This window comes from Triticum urartu, chromosome 2A, assembly GCF_056163025.1.
Source record: "Triticum urartu cultivar PI428250 chromosome 2A, HENAU_Tu73, whole genome shotgun sequence".
NCBI classification, from domain to species: Eukaryota; Viridiplantae; Streptophyta; class Magnoliopsida; order Poales; family Poaceae; genus Triticum; species Triticum urartu.
The window spans coordinates 17,411,893-17,427,536 of NC_141874.1; the positions used below are offsets into that span (position 1 = coordinate 17,411,893).

The 15,644-nt window shown below is 46.6% G+C and overlaps 1 protein-coding gene across 1 annotated transcript; it reads left to right on the forward strand.

The window, feature by feature from the left end:
* The first annotated feature begins 1,990 nt into the window (after window positions 1–1,990).
* On the forward strand, window positions 1,991–6,719 carry LOC125540675 (DUF724 domain-containing protein 7). Its single transcript, XM_048704264.2, has 4 exons — window positions 1,991–2,653; window positions 3,646–4,095; window positions 4,590–5,052; window positions 5,162–6,719. The coding sequence occupies exons 1-4, from the start codon at window positions 2,057–2,059 to the stop codon at window positions 6,424–6,426; spliced, it is 2,775 nt and encodes a 924-aa protein (XP_048560221.1). The 5' UTR covers window positions 1,991–2,056; the 3' UTR covers window positions 6,427–6,719.
* Window positions 6,720–15,644: the final 8,925 nt, after the last annotated feature.

Sequence of the window (15,644 nt, forward strand, 5' to 3'; positions counted from 1 at the left end):
AAAAATACAAGTATCTATGTAAACATACAAGTAAGAATATTTTTCCTTTCAGAAAGAAGATAAGAACAAGAGGCTCACCACGGTGGTGCCGGCGATGAGCTCGGCATCGACGGCGGTGAAGACGGGGACGGGGCGTGATGGACCGCTAAACCTAGACAAATATTAAGGAAAATGGAGCTTGGAGTTCGAGCTTGGAGAGGATAAAGCTTAAGTAGTGTGGCTCGGGCATTCCATCGAACACCTTGTGTGCATGGAGGTGAGCTAGAGCACCACCAAGCCCTCTCCCCCTCGGCCAGAAAAAACAGAGCAGTGTGCTCTGCTCTTGCACGAGGGGGTATATATAGGCACCACCATTGGTCCCGGTTGGTGGCATGAACCGGGACCAAAGGGGTGCCTTTGGTCCCGGTTCATGCCACCAACCGGGGCCAATGGTGGTGGGCCAGGAGCGAGGCCCATTGGTCCCGGTTCGTCCCACCAACCGGGACCAAAGGTCCAGATGAACCGGGACCAATGGCCCACGTGGCACGGCCGGCCCCCTGGGCTCACAAACCGAGTCCAATGCCTTCATTGATCCCGGTTCTGGACTGAACCGGGACTAATGGGCTGACCCGGCCTGGACCTTTGCCCCCTTTTCTACTAGTGTTACATGCTAAGTTATAGGAATTCTATAGGAATGGCCCCGCCTCTGTTGCTGACCGCGACCAATATATGTTGTAGGAATGATAAATTTTAGGGTGAGTAATCAAATTGATTGATGTGCTTAGTGTGGATTGATAATTTTGTAGATTTAGTTCTAGAATGCATGATATATAATGCATTACTATATACCATGCATATTACTTTATATCATGCGGATATACCTGTTTTTAGCTGTCGGATGCAAAATGAACGGCCACCACGTTCATCTTCTTCCCTGAAACTACCACCACGTTCCGTCGACCTGCGCCGCTCACGGCCGGCAGTGCTCCCGCGCCATCTTAGCCGCATCGGCCTCCCCTCAACCGCCGCCCATGGCCATCCCTCTCACCCTGGCAAGGGACAAATCTTTTCGGGGAACCTGCACCCCTCCCACACACCTAAGTTAGAATGCGGGCGAGCCTGCCCCCCTCCCCCTCCCCACCCGTAAAATAGATTGCCGGCATGCCTGCCTAGGATCGATGGACCCAATTCTAAATTCACGCGACATATATATATATGTAGGTATCGTGTAGATGTAAAAGTATGATAAAGTTTAAAAAAAAAAACGTTGGTAAAAACCAACACGTCGCTAACACTGAACTACTAGCATCGTTCTGGTTTATTAGGGTCTCTTTTGATTCAAAGAATTTTCATAGGATTTTTGAAGGGTTAGAATCCTTAAGAATTTTTCCTATGTTGATCGTTTGATTCGTAGGATTGAATTTTGTAGGATTTTTTCCTAAGGATTCATTTGTACTGCATTTCACAGAAATTCTAGCATCCACTCAAACCTCTTGAAAGAAATCCTTTGTTTTTCCCTTGACACAATCAAACAAATTCAAATCTTATAGGGATCCAATGGACATGCCATTTCAATCCTGTGTTTTTGCAATCCTATGAATCAAAGAGGCCCTTAGTTTTCTTTGTATTTTGTGTCAAATTTTGGCTATAGCTTTTACCAACAAAATGTTAATGCATGTCAGCAAAAATTATATCGTTGGATTCGTATTTGAACATAGTTTTCAATGATATACTCTTTTTTATGACATGTATTGACATTTTGTTAGTTAAATCTATGATTAAAATTTTATACTAAACACGAAGGGGGCTAATAAAGGCGGTATCTGACTAGTAGTACGTAGTAACTATCTGACTAGTAGTAGCTGGTACTAGTTAATTGATGAAACAGGGGAGCGGTGACACTGCCGGTTTCTGGTCTGCGTTGTCCCGCCACGCGTCAACTATTGCTGTGCTGTCCACCCCCACCACCCCCGCCTTACCTCGGAAGTGGAGTCGCTCTCACACCACCCAGCACAGCACATCACCACCTCGGCCTCTCCCACATCGCACTCCGAGGAACCCAAAGCAGCCAGCTCCCATGGGCCGCGGCCGTGCCAGGAGGCGCCGTCCGACCCCCTCCGACTCCTCATCGTCGGAGGAGGAGCTCCTGCTGCCGGTCGGCGTGGAGGAGGAGGATGAGGACGAGGCGGACGATGAGTCGGAGGACGACCACGAGGAGCTCATACTACTGCCGGTCGGCGCGGAGGTGGAGGTGCGCAGCGACGACCCGGGCTTCGCCGGCTCCTTCTATGAGGCCACCGTCGCCGGCCACAAGCTCTCCGCCGGCCGCCGCGGGCGCTACACGGTGGAATACACCACGCTCCTGGCCGACGACGGAGACGACGAGCCGCTCAGGGAGACAGCGGCCGCCGCCAACGTGCGGCCGCGGCCACCACCGGTCGAGGAAAGGGAGTTCGCGGTCCACGAGATGGTGGAGGCGTTCCACAACGACGGGTGGTGGGTCGGCGTGGTCTACGCCGTCGTCCCGCCGCCGCTGATGGCCGGGGATCGCCGGCAGCCGAGGGCGTACAGGGTCACGTTCCCCACCTCGCGGGAGACGCTGGAGTTCCAGGAGGCGGATCTGCGGCCGCACCGCGTGTTCGAGGACGGCCGGTGGGTCCCGGCTGCAGAGGTGGTAAGTGGGGTGCCTCCTCTGTTCACAATTCACATAGTACTGCTTTGGGTTGCATTTAGGTGGTTTATTTGATAGATTAATTAGTTTGTCGACTATGGATAAAAACATTTCACTTTCAGTACAACTTTCAGGTGCTTGGAGTGTCCTGTGCGTCTGTCCCCAAATGGATTTGTTGCATGTAGCATGCTCTTTATCAATTTTAGACCATGGATATATTCTGTTTTTGTCAATTATCTGAACTTTTTTGGACGAATCATAGATAAATTTTAAAATCTCTATTTTTTCATACTTTGGAACTTAATTAGGTTACATTTTCTTCAGTCAATTCATGGGAACTAGCTTTTTTTTCTTGTAAATTATATATAATTCATTCAAGAAATGGCAACTAGTTGGTTCAATTCTAAGAAGTATATAAGATCCATGAACACAGTTAATCGTTTTTTCTTTTGGGGAACATGCGGTGAAATCAAACATACTGTAGATTTTCAAATTAATCGCGCTCATATTGAAATTATATTTCAATTTAAAACAGCTCATGTTCTGCTTGTGCAGTTTCTCATTTGAGATTTTCTGCTGTCTTTCTCATCTGAATTAGCTTACCTTCTTGAAGTTACTAATTCCAGCCCACATATTCCTATTTTGGGTTGTGCTCTCAGACCAACCATTACCAGATAAGTGATTAACAAATACTGAAATACTAGCACTACTCCTAGATGTTTATCAAAAATTAATGATGACCATTTGACATTTTAACTTACAAATTTGGGGGCTACCATGCTACACAGCCATGTATATGCACCCTATGGTAATATGCAGCCTTGAGATAAATATAAATATTTTCCAAGGGTGTATTAACATGTGCTGCTAACTTCAAATTAAAAGGATGTGGGTGGATCATTTAAAATGGATAACACTTTTCAACTTCAATGACTAATCTGCACCCATGGTGCAGTTATCTCTTTTGTTATTTCTGATTCTCTTGTTGTTTGCAGGACAATGGAAGTCCTTTGTTCGGTGAGGGAAACCAAGTTGAAGTGAGTGGAAAATCCTTGGGCGCATCCTGGAGTCCAGCTACTGTTCTTAAAGTGATTGGTGCTACAAATTTTCTAGTACAGTATATGCATATTGAAAATGACAGGGAAGTGGCCACTGAGATTGTCGATTCTCAAGATATTCGGCCAGCACGCGCCATCACCCGTATGCACTCCAAGTACAGATTTTCTCCTCCTTCTCAGGTTGAGGTCCACCATGAAGGTAGCTGGTGGCCTGGTGTTATTGTTAAGGTTTTAGGTAGTGGAATCAACAAGAAGTATGTGGTGAAATTGAAGAATCGCAAGACAGACATGGAGGACGAACCTGTGGATGTTTTGACGGTTGAAATTACGCAACTAAGGCCACGGGTTGACTGGGACGGTAAAAAATGGGTACGTTGCGTGAAAGAGGTATAATTACTGCATAATCCATGTTTTGTCTTCTGTCATTCTTTTCTGCTGTTTTTTGTTGTTGTTGCTTGCAACAAGTATATTATACTTAATTTTAGTCTTTTGGATTTCAAAGAAATTTGATAACCTTACCATAGTACTTTGGCTCCTCTTATCACTACTGTTGCAGCATGCTACTCATTTTATACACCTTCATTGTGCATCATTTGCATCAGGACTAAAGACACTTTCCATCTGTTTGTTCTTCAATCCCTTGGGCCCAGTAAACTGTGATAGACTTAGTCCTGTTATGATGGCCACATATTCATCTTGTATGTTTAGGAAAACAAATGCGCACTTGAAAACAGAAGCTTCTGCAAATGAATTAGGAATATGCAAGTTAGTTCATAATTGGAATATTATCCCTACTCTACGTTCCAAACATCAATTATGTTATTCAATGTTGCCTCAAATCTTTATGGTGTACTGATGTGTTATTTTTTCCTATGTGTTAGCTTTCACACCAAAATAATGTCCATGAGGTGCATCCATCTCAGAAATCTTCTAATGAACCTCGATTAACTTCTCGGAAAAGGCTAGTTTCCGCCTTGTATGATGACACTGATAAAATCGGTAATGAACCTGATTCTTGTCGTGACAAAAAGTTGAAGAATGAAGATGTGATATCAGGAAAAATTTCTCCTCTTCCTCTGTCCATTTGCAATGAGAACAATGAAATTACTCATAATCAAGGGAATGCTGTATTGTCATTACGGTCTGAGCTATCACTTGCTTCACTGCCACCAACGGCAGCATTTAAGCAGCTGACTTCATCTTCACTTGCTCCAAGCTGTCATCTGGAACAATCATCTTCTCAGATGATTATCATACCATCTACGCCAGAAAGTCGGCAGTCACGGCCTTTGTTATTTGGAGCGTTTGGACAACCAAGAGCTGACCCACAGGACAGACTATTAGGTATGTGTTCTGATTTCTGAACAGTCTGCAATATGTACTGATTACAGAAATGTCAGCAACATCTCCGTTATATTACTAGCAGTTGTATCATGATACTTTCGATTTCCAGGTTCACAAGAAGGTAGTGGAATAGATCTTCAGGAAGTTCGCTATGTTGGTGAAACTAGTGTTGAGCAGAACTCTGGTGGAGAATGGTGTCAGAGATATTTGGTTATGGCTGATAATGCAAGCATTCTTTTGTTGCCTTCAGCAGAAAGTTGTGAAGCTAATGAGGACAACACAGCCGCTGCGGTGGAGTGTGTGACTGGTTATGTTGCTCCATCTGAGGACTTGTCTCTCATACCTGTGGCTACTTTAGATGGTGTTGTACCTAATCTGTTACCATTAGAGTGGGATTTGGAGGTCAATATAACTGAAGATATGGATGAGGCGAACCATCAAGGGAATGTAGTTGGGTTAGCCAGCAATGGGAATCATAATCAGTATTCTAGCGTTCACTGTCCATTCTCAGCCACATCTTTAACTGCACTTGAGGATGACATGATTACCAATGAAAGTCCAAGCAGAGAGTTCTTATGCAGTAGCCAATCCGTCGAGAAGTCGACAGTAACTCGGTTCTCTTCTGTTGGCATGAACAATTATAGTGTGACAGAACCTTTCGATGATAGCTTGGCCATTACAAATGGTGTGGAGGGTACACCAGTACCCAGGTATGTTGCAAGCAGAACAAATGATTCTGTCTTTCCCTTATCGCCGGAATCTCTAGCTGTGCATGAGAGTACCATGGACACGAACAGCCTGCTTTCAGGATCCTTGGCAGCCCATCATCTTCCATTTGTGAAGACCTCCCCATTGTGGGCACATCTTGAGGCACTGGAAATATTCAGGAAAGCGCCACAGCAGCCACATTTTCGTCAGTTCGAGCAGTGTTGTCCAGAGCTCCGCGAAGGGATGGCATTAGGTTTGATGCTCTCTTTTGCTAATTTAGCAGAAAGCATCAACATGCTGGATGTTCAGGGTGACAAAGAACTACTTGTACAGAAGATGAAAAGCCTTGCTTTGCTCGAGGAGAATGGTTTCGACGTCATGTGCCTGAGATCACGCGTGGAAGCTTTACTCGCCACAGATAATAGTCGCGTCGAAAAGCTGGAGGAGAAGATTGCTCACATAGAAACCTACGACCAAGAACTCGGCATGCAAGTTCGCGCGCTGGCTATGACCGTCCATCATCTCGAACTGCATGCGTATCTCATGCGCAACATGATGCGGTCTGCCATCACACGGAAGATGAGCAATGCTGTGAAGATCTCAAGACTCAAGGCAGAAGCTAACGATCTTGAGAGATCGTATCATTCCAACGCCGCGCCACGGTGAGTTTGGTCTATTGTGGGAGCACGTCAGCACGCTTGTGAATAGGTAGTTACCACACCACCCAGCTAGTTGTTGTGTAGATACTAGTTCGTAATGCTATCCTGCAGATCGCCGTGCGACGGGCGAGTCATTTGTGTATGTTGTTGCTCTGGTATGGTAGTGGTACAGGCAGCTATCTGTGAAGTAGTCCAGGCAGTATACCGTGCAAGCTGAACCTGGACAGTATGTGCGTGGGCTACTGAAGTCACTTTTGGTATTGCGTATATGTCATAGTAGTATGCTGCTCTGTTCTGTGATTCAGTGTCTTCAGCTGCGAACCAGTTTTAGTATTGTAGCTCATAGTGCTAATATGTTGTTAGTCTGAGTCTAGAGTACTGTAGTTGTGCTCAAAACATGCATGTTTCGAATTGAATCGTGTCGTCGTTTGAATACCATTTTGTTGACGACCACAGTGCCATGGTTATGGAGGAAACGTCAGAATACTATTTTGTTGACGACTACGGTGGCATGGTTATGGAGGAAAAGCTACAAATCGACTTCTCCAGGCTGCAATTGTTTTTACTTTCCCCTGCTTTCACTAGCGATCAATGCCAAAGAATCTCAGCCAAAGCATTTCCTATGATAATTTTCTCCATTTCTCAGTGATCTTTCAAAATCCTGCTTTCACTTATGCTTTACTTATACTTAAGACTACTTTTCCAACTAAAAAAAAGACTACTTTTCTGTATGGGCTGATGCCTAGAGAATACTTTTACTGTTCTTCGCCCCGCTTTATATACAAAGCAATGATCCTCAACAACCGGTACAAACACTTGCCAACACTACACACGCACACACCTAAGGCAGGATACATAGGCATTGAGCGCAGCAACAACAACCCTAATGCTATAAGAGCAACCGGGGTCCTCAACCGTAAACACGCCACCGCGAAGAGATGAAGCTACATACGACGAACCGTGGGCTCTAAGGCGGCGCCTTCAGAAAGGAAACGACACCGGAGCGCCACCCGACCTGGGGATCAGAGTTTCCCCTGAAGTAACACGACAAGCAATGAAAGCCGCGACGACGCTTTCAAGAAGGGAACGAGCGTCGCCGCCGCCGGTCCGTCCAAAGATAGAACAGGTTTTCACCACGGCCAACACTCACCGCCACCGAACGCCATACCCCGGCGACCACGCCGCCCCTACACGGCCATGGCCACCTGGCAGCACCTAACCACGGGCTCTACCCAAGAGCACCGCGGAACCACCACCAGGGCCGCCGCCCAGACATCCAAGACCTGGACACCACCTAATTCAAGACCCACCGCTACCCCAACCAAAGATGTGGGCGAAAAGGACCCGCCTTTCGCACCCTTGTGCTACCCCCAATGTCTCCATCGACTCGTCCTGTTGCCGGACGCGAGACGAGGTCGGTCCTACTGCTGGGTGCGAGGCGAGGTCAGTCCTGCTGCCGGGTAAGACGAGCTCGGTCCTGCTGCTGAGCGCGCGACAAGCGATGGACTGAAGCCCGGGGAGGGCCGAACCTTCGAAGACGGTAGCAACCAGACGACGAGGAGAGGTACCAAAGGTCGAAACGGGCCGCCTACAAACGAGCCAACGCTAGAAACCTAGCTGCCGCTGCAGCCGACCCGTTGAACTGCCATGATGTCGGCTCAGCGAATGGAAGCCGCCACGCCCAGAGGGCCGAGCCACCTCACCGCCGCCGCCCATAGTCGGAGCAGCAGCCACCCATGGGCCGCTGCCCCAACCCGCGCCGCCCGCCGGATAAAAGCGTCAGATCTGGCTGGCACACATCCACCACCACCAGCCCCCGACCGAAACCAGAGGAGATGAAGGGCGAGACCCACACCACTCCGCCGCCACCTCCGCCAGCAGACCACCACCACGAAGGCGATTGTCCGCAGCCCAGGCCGCCCGCAGCCCGCACCCATCGCGTCTGGATCCGATAGTCGGCCTTCACCACACCGGCCGTGCACCACTAGGGCGTGCCCCGTCACGCCGCCACGGCACCCACGCGCTACCACCAGCGTTGATGCGATGCCACGCGGTGGAGCCCCACGGAAGCGCTACCACCTGGTTCGGGGCTGTCGGCGTGCGCTGGCCAACACGAACGAAGAGACGAGATGGGCCCCGCCGCCACCGGCGGCGACCGTGCTTTGCCCGGCCCCGCCCTCTGGCAGCGGCGAGGGAGGAGGAGGCGGGAGGAGGGGTGCGATGGCGGCGGTGGTGCGGTCACCCTCCTCGTCGCCCGCGAGAGGGGATAAGGTTGGGGTACTTCTGGCTTGGCTCTTGCAGAACCATTCGAGTGGCCCTAAAGAATACTGTTAGTGTACAATCATATCTTTGAAATAACTGTAACATATTTCCGCAACAACGCATGAGGTATCATCTCTAGTATTTCCCGAGAAAGTAAGTCGCATGTCCTAGTTTTGTCGATTTAAGACATGCCTTACAGTGGCTGCTACCAACACCTAGACCTAGCCATCCATGCCCCCCTCCCCCCCCCCCACCCCCACCCTTCGAAAGCCAAATGGTTGTCCTCTTCCCTCAAGATGTTCCTAAATGCTCCCAAAGGTTGCAGTGGCGCTTTTGTGGTATCCTGGCCGAGCGGGTCACTGGTTTGCACCGTCTTCATGGCCTCCACCTTCCTCTTTAGCTATCTCCGGATGAATCTGGTTGCCCAACCATGGTTTTTATAAGATTTGATTGAATTGCTGCAGAGAGTAGAAAACATCGACATTGAACGCTAGCGTTGCAGGAACCACCCTTCTATAGAATTGTGCTAAAAATCACTAATTTTGAGGCTAATTTTTTTTGCAAAAACCCACTAGTTGGTGGTTTTGGTCGTTTTGATGACGATTGTGACATGTGGATCCCGCAAATGATGACATGACGTACCAAATTGCAGGCGATGCCTGTTAGGCGAGGTGAGGCACAGAACGTACCAAGCCCCCAACATTTAGTACTGTAATCAATTTTTTTATCGACCATGCAGTACAAACCCTTACAGTGGGCTAACTCGTTGTTTGCCTATCTATATCCCTATATAGTGCGAAAATAACTTTGAAAGTTGGTCGTTGGATGAAGTCAAACCAACGGTATAGAGATGGCAAATCCGAGCACTACTGGCTGTTGGATATCATTTACATTTCACTAAATTCTGCCACATGTATAATTTAGAAGACTCCATTGTTGAACTTAAGCATAATGCACAAACCTCAAAACACAAGCACTTCTCCTTTGTTCTAAAATCTTCCATATCTTAATTTCCCAAAAAAAATCTAAATGAATTTTCACTATTTGTTTTTACTTTATACTTTACAATGCACAATTCCATGAATCTTAAAATAGTTTTTTTATAAAACTAATTGATTTTGAATGAGATGAACTACAAGAATTAAACGAACATCTACATCATGCATATATATGACTCAAAGCTTACATGCTATAGTGTGGTATTTATTCATAATTTAGTTATCAAGTCTCATGCGTTCAATGCACGTATACCTTACTAGTACACCTAGGAGCGACCAGAACAAACTTACAACCTCTATATTCACTCGTGAGTGACACTCAACGAAGCCACCATTGGTGGGTTGCCAAGCAGGCCTTCCGTGGCGTCCAGTCAGAGACTACCTTTTATGCAGTAGTGGTGTAAATATGTTTGTCCAATCACTCATATGATTCTCCAAAGTACTCCAAGGATATAAAAGTTGTGGCTATTTCAACCACTAGTATTATTCATATGAACAAGAAAGAATCAGAACAACTACGGTTTTTAACATATCATGAAAATATTGTAGCCTTGCGTGGAGTAATAAGACCCAAATCATCGGTCTCACCATGATATATAGTTTCATAAAATACAATGACAATTTCTAGAGACGATTACACTTAATGGAAGATTTGAAATGATAACACAGATAGAGTTCATGCACACATACATATGAATGTGTCGGCCTTCAGGTGTGTGTGCAACTTATTGTGCCAATTAATATGGTATAGTTCACCAAGCTTTCATGGGTAGATATCAATTGCTGAGTAGGGACCCAATACTGGCAGAATTTTGTAATCATCACTGAAGCCAGCATCAGAAAATATCCTCTTCCACTCAATTTCATCTCGTTCCACCCGAGTGATATATGTTGGAAATATGAGCAATTTACCGAATGATTTTATTGACAGAAATACTAGATAAAGCATGACCAGTATAGTAGTGATAAAACAAGCCATGCAATTTGACAAAGAGAAGGTAAACAACATCTTCATATATGAACTGTAACTAAACGTATCTAGAGCAGACAGTATAGCAAGTTGCATATATGAAATAGAGTCTAACATATTTAGGGCAAATACTAGAACAAGGAACTGTAGCAGGACCTCTAATAGAAAGGACAAGAACACGTACGGGACAGCAGCAGCAGAAGCGCTGGACTTGGGGTCGGTGTCCTCGCCGGCCATGTCGTCGAGGAGATCGTGGACGTCGGGGAAGAAGTCATCGTCGGGGAAGTAGTGTCGTCGGGGAAGTAGTCGTCGGCGACCGGATTGTCCGTGATGAAGCAGCTAGTAGTCGCGCTGAGTGCTCCCCAAAAACCTTATCACCCTTCTCCCGTACATGACTCAAAAGGTGCGGTTTTGGAGACCTACTGTCCCGACGTGCGATGCACGCCGCAAGCCGGGATGAGGAAGACAGCAGCAGCTCAGAGATGGAACCGATGGCAAGGAAGGAGTAGTTCTGGTGCATCTCTCTGGGAGGAGCGACCTCCCTTTTATAGACGCAAGAGAAGGAGGCGAGAGGGCATCGACGGGAGGTGAAACGAAGAGACGGAGATGAAGCAAACGGCCAGCAGCCAAAGGGCTGCACCGTTCCGCATTCGAGCTCCACTTTCTCAAAAATCTTTTCAGCTTCCGTGTGTCCTTTCGTATACCCGTAGTGTGTGGAAAAAATTTAGACATCGGCTCATTCCCGCAACCCGCGGCGCGTCGTGATGAGGCGAGGCGTGGCGAGGCGGGCGGCGGAGGAGGAGCGCGCGTGGATGTCCCTCTTGTTCTCATGCTCATACAAGTGGGGAAAGAACCTCCCTTATAAAGAGGTCCAACTCCCTCTAAACTAGCAATGTGGGACTAAACTTTAGTTCCACCTCTTGCCTTGCACGAATGGGCTGCGTGGGCCTCTAGGATTTATTACGAATTTCTGAAACTGCTATTGGGATAGGCCCAAAGTAGACAAAATTTCAGCAATCCCCCACCAGATCCCAGAGGCACACAAAAATTACCTTTGGTTCCAAAACACTGTTTTATATACCGGTACTGCAGTGGAGACTGTTAAGTTGAACTTCCACCTAGAACTCTATGCTACACTAGTAAGCAACTTGAACAGTGGACTGGGCCTTGAACTGCAAGTTTTCTGCGAATCTAGCTTCACATAAAACCTTGACCGATGCGTGGCTACCATGGGTCTTCCCCGTGGGTGGAGCTTATGTGTCATACTCCTTGACCTTTCATGAGTTTACTAGAGAAAACCCTACTCTCACAAATTGCGACGTTTGACAATCAGACTCATATAGGTGTGTTCTTCAAAAGATGTTCTGCAGGATAACATCTCTGCTTAAATGAGCCACTTAGAACACATTAAGATATACATCAACCTGTCATGCAGATTAGGAGAGTATTGCATCTTCATGGAGTGGTATTGTGAATAGTAAGGATACTCTCCTCTCAGTTGACCAACAGCTTGTCTTCCACATCTAATTCACGGGATCTCCGATCACAAAAAATAGGTTACCACTGTGAACAACTCATATTGTGGGTCTCATACCCATCTCCCTCGATGCATTATCTATCACATTATGTGATAGACCCTTAGTAAAAGGATCTGCTTGATTTTTAGACGTTTTGGATATAATCCAATGCAATAACTCCGGAGTTTTTCATTTTTCTGACAGACTTTAACCTTCTCTGAACATGTCTTGATGACTTCATGTTATCCTTTGAGCTGCTCACTTTTGTGATCACAGTTTGATTGTCGCAGTTCATAAGGATACCCGGTATAGGTTTCTCAACAACCGGCAAGTCATTCAAGAGCCGACGAAGCCAATCTGCTTCGACCGTAGCTGTATCTAGTGTTGTGAGTTCTGCTTCCATTGTTGACCTTGTTAAGATGGTCTGCTTGCAAGACTTCCAAGAAACAGCGCCACCTCCATGAGTGAATACATATCCGCTCGAGGCCTTTATCTCATCAGCATCTGAGATCCAGTTTGAGTCACTATACCCTTCAAGCACCTTTGGGTGCCCAGTGTAGTCAATTCCATAATTTGCAGTGCCTTTCAAATAATGCAAAAATCTTTCTAGAGCTTTCCAGTGCACATCTCCTGGTTTTGAGACAAACCGACTCAGTTTGCTAACAGCAAAAGAGATGTCAGGTCTTGTAGCACTAGCTAAGTACATGAGCGAGCCAATAATCTGAGAATATTTCAATTAATCTCTAGCAATTCTTTGATTCTTTCGAAGTAACATACTTGCATCATAAGGTGTTGGAGAGGGCTTGCAGTCACTATATCCAAAGCGACTCAAGTTCTTTTCCACATAGTGAGATTGAAGCAATGTAATCCCACCATCATCGTCTCTCAACAACTTGATGTTCAGAATGACATCAGCCACTCCTAAATCATTCATCTCAAAACAGCGAGATAGGAAATTTTTGACCTCCTTAATAACATTCAGATTTGTTCCGAAAATAAGTATGTCATCAACATACAAGCAAAGGATAACTCCTTCGCCCCCACCATGGCGATAGTACACACATTTGCCAGCTTTGTTCACAACAAAGCCTGCAGTTGTTAAAGTTCTTTCAAACTTCTCATGCCACTGTTTGGGTGCTTTCTTGAGTCCATACAAAGACTTCAGCAACTGCACACTTTTCCTTCCTGACCATCTAGTACAAACCCATCTGGTTGTTCCATATAAATTTCCTTGTACAACTCTCCATTTAGGAAAGCAGTCTTAACATCCATTTGATGAACGAGAAGACCATGCGAGGCAGCTAGTGAAAGTAGAACTCGAATAGTGGTCAGTCGAGCCACAGGCGAGTAAGTATCAAAAAAGTCTTCACCTTCCTTTTGGGTATAACCCTTAGCCACGAGCCGAGCCTTGTACTTTTCAATAGTACCATCAGGCCTAAGCTTCTTCTTGAATACCCATTTGCATCCTATAGGTTTGCACCCATAAGTACGATCAGTTATCTCCCAAGTTTCATTCGCCAAGATGGAATCCATCTCGCTACGAACTGCTTCCTTCCAATAGTCAGCATCTTCAGATGCATAGGCCTCTGAAATAGAACTGGGAGTGTTATCTATGAGATACACAAGAAAATCATCACCAAAGGACTTTGCAGTCCTCTGTCTCTTGCTCTTAGTAGGAACTTCATTGTTCTCCTCCACGGGACTTTCAAAGTGTTCTATCGAAATGGCAGGTTTGGTAATTGTAACTGGTTCCTGATTCGATGGACTAGGCATCTCCTGATTAGATGAGGTGGCCATATCCTTCATGGGAAAGATATCTTCAAAGAAAGTCGCATCATTCGACTCCATGATCGTACCTACATGCATGTCAGGTACCTCAGATTTTACAACCAAGAATCTATAACCAATGCTATGAAAAGCATGTCCCAGGAAAACACAATCCACAGTCTTTGGTCCAAGCTTCCGCTTCTTTGGAATTGGAACATTGACTTTCGCCAAATAACCCCATGTTCGTAGATAAGAGAGTTTTAACCTTTTCTTCTCCCATTTCTCGAATGGAGTTATCTCTTTGTTCTTTGTGGGAACTCGGTTTAGGACATGACATGCCGTCAATATCGCCTCCCCCACCATGCCTTGGAGAGATCCGATGTGTCTAACATGGCGTTAACCAAATCAGTTAGAGTATGGTTCTTTCATTCAGCCACCCCATTTGACTGAGGTGAGTAGGGAGGCGTCCTCTCATGGATTATACCATGTTTCGCACAAAAAGCATCAAATTCATTGGAAAAATACTCTCCACCACCACTACTAGGGAAAAGGCTAGCAGCAGCGCGGGTACCCGCGCTACCAATAAGGCGCTACATCTAACGTATAGCAATAGCGCTGGTCCACCCGCGCTACTGCTACACAAGTGTTGCAGCAGCGCGCTTAAAGGAACCTCACTGCTGCTAATAGCTATAGCGCGCTTCCCCTGTGCGCGCTACTGCTACAACCGCGCTGCTGCTAACTTTTCTGCACTTGCTACTGCTAATTTTAGTTGTTTTTTGTTTTTTTTGGCATATTTGTTTTGTATTTGAACAGGCTTTATAGAAGAATCTTTAGCACATACAAAAGTCATCATGATACACATACAAATGCCTGCAAGACCACAAATGTAATCATAGCATATACATACAAATAGTCTCGTCATAATCATCATCCAACACAAAGTGGTATCTTGTCATCATCTCGAAAATAGCGATACATGCAAGTCTCGAATACTTGAAACTACAACGTCATCCATCTAAACAAAGGTATACGCGAGAAGAGCTATCACTATGAGTGAGAGCGGAACTATGCAGTACATGAGATGGCGGTTACGAGTCCTCTCTCGCGCTAGCGTGAACCTCAAGTAACTAGCACTAGTAGAAAACAGGGCTTTGGTCCAGGCCGGGTCAGCCCATTAGTCCCGGTTCAGTCCACAACCGGGACCAATGTGGGCATTGGTCCCGGTTCGTGAGCCCAGGGGGCTGGCCGGGCCACGTGGGCCATTGGTCCCGGTTCATATGGACCTTTTGGTCCTGGTTGGTGGGATGAACCGGGACCAATGGGCCTTGCTCCTGGCCCACCACCATTGGTCCCGGTTGGTGGCTTGAACCGGGACCAAAGGCTCCCCTTTAGTCCCGGCTCATGCCACCAACCGGGACCAATGAGGTTCCTATATATACCCCTCGCTCGCGAGCAGAGCACCCCAGTGCTCTGTTTTTCTCTGGCCGAGGGGGAGAGGGCTTGGTGGTGCTCTAGCTCACCTCCTATGCACACAAGGTGTTCAATGGAATGCCCGAGCCACACTACTTAAGCTTTCTCCTCTCCAAGCTCGACCTCCAAGCTCCATTTTCCATAATATTTGTCTAGGTTTAGCGGTCCGTCACGCCCCGTCCCCGTCTTCACCGCCGTCGATCACCCGCGTCGAGGTCATCGCCAGCACCACCGTGGTGAG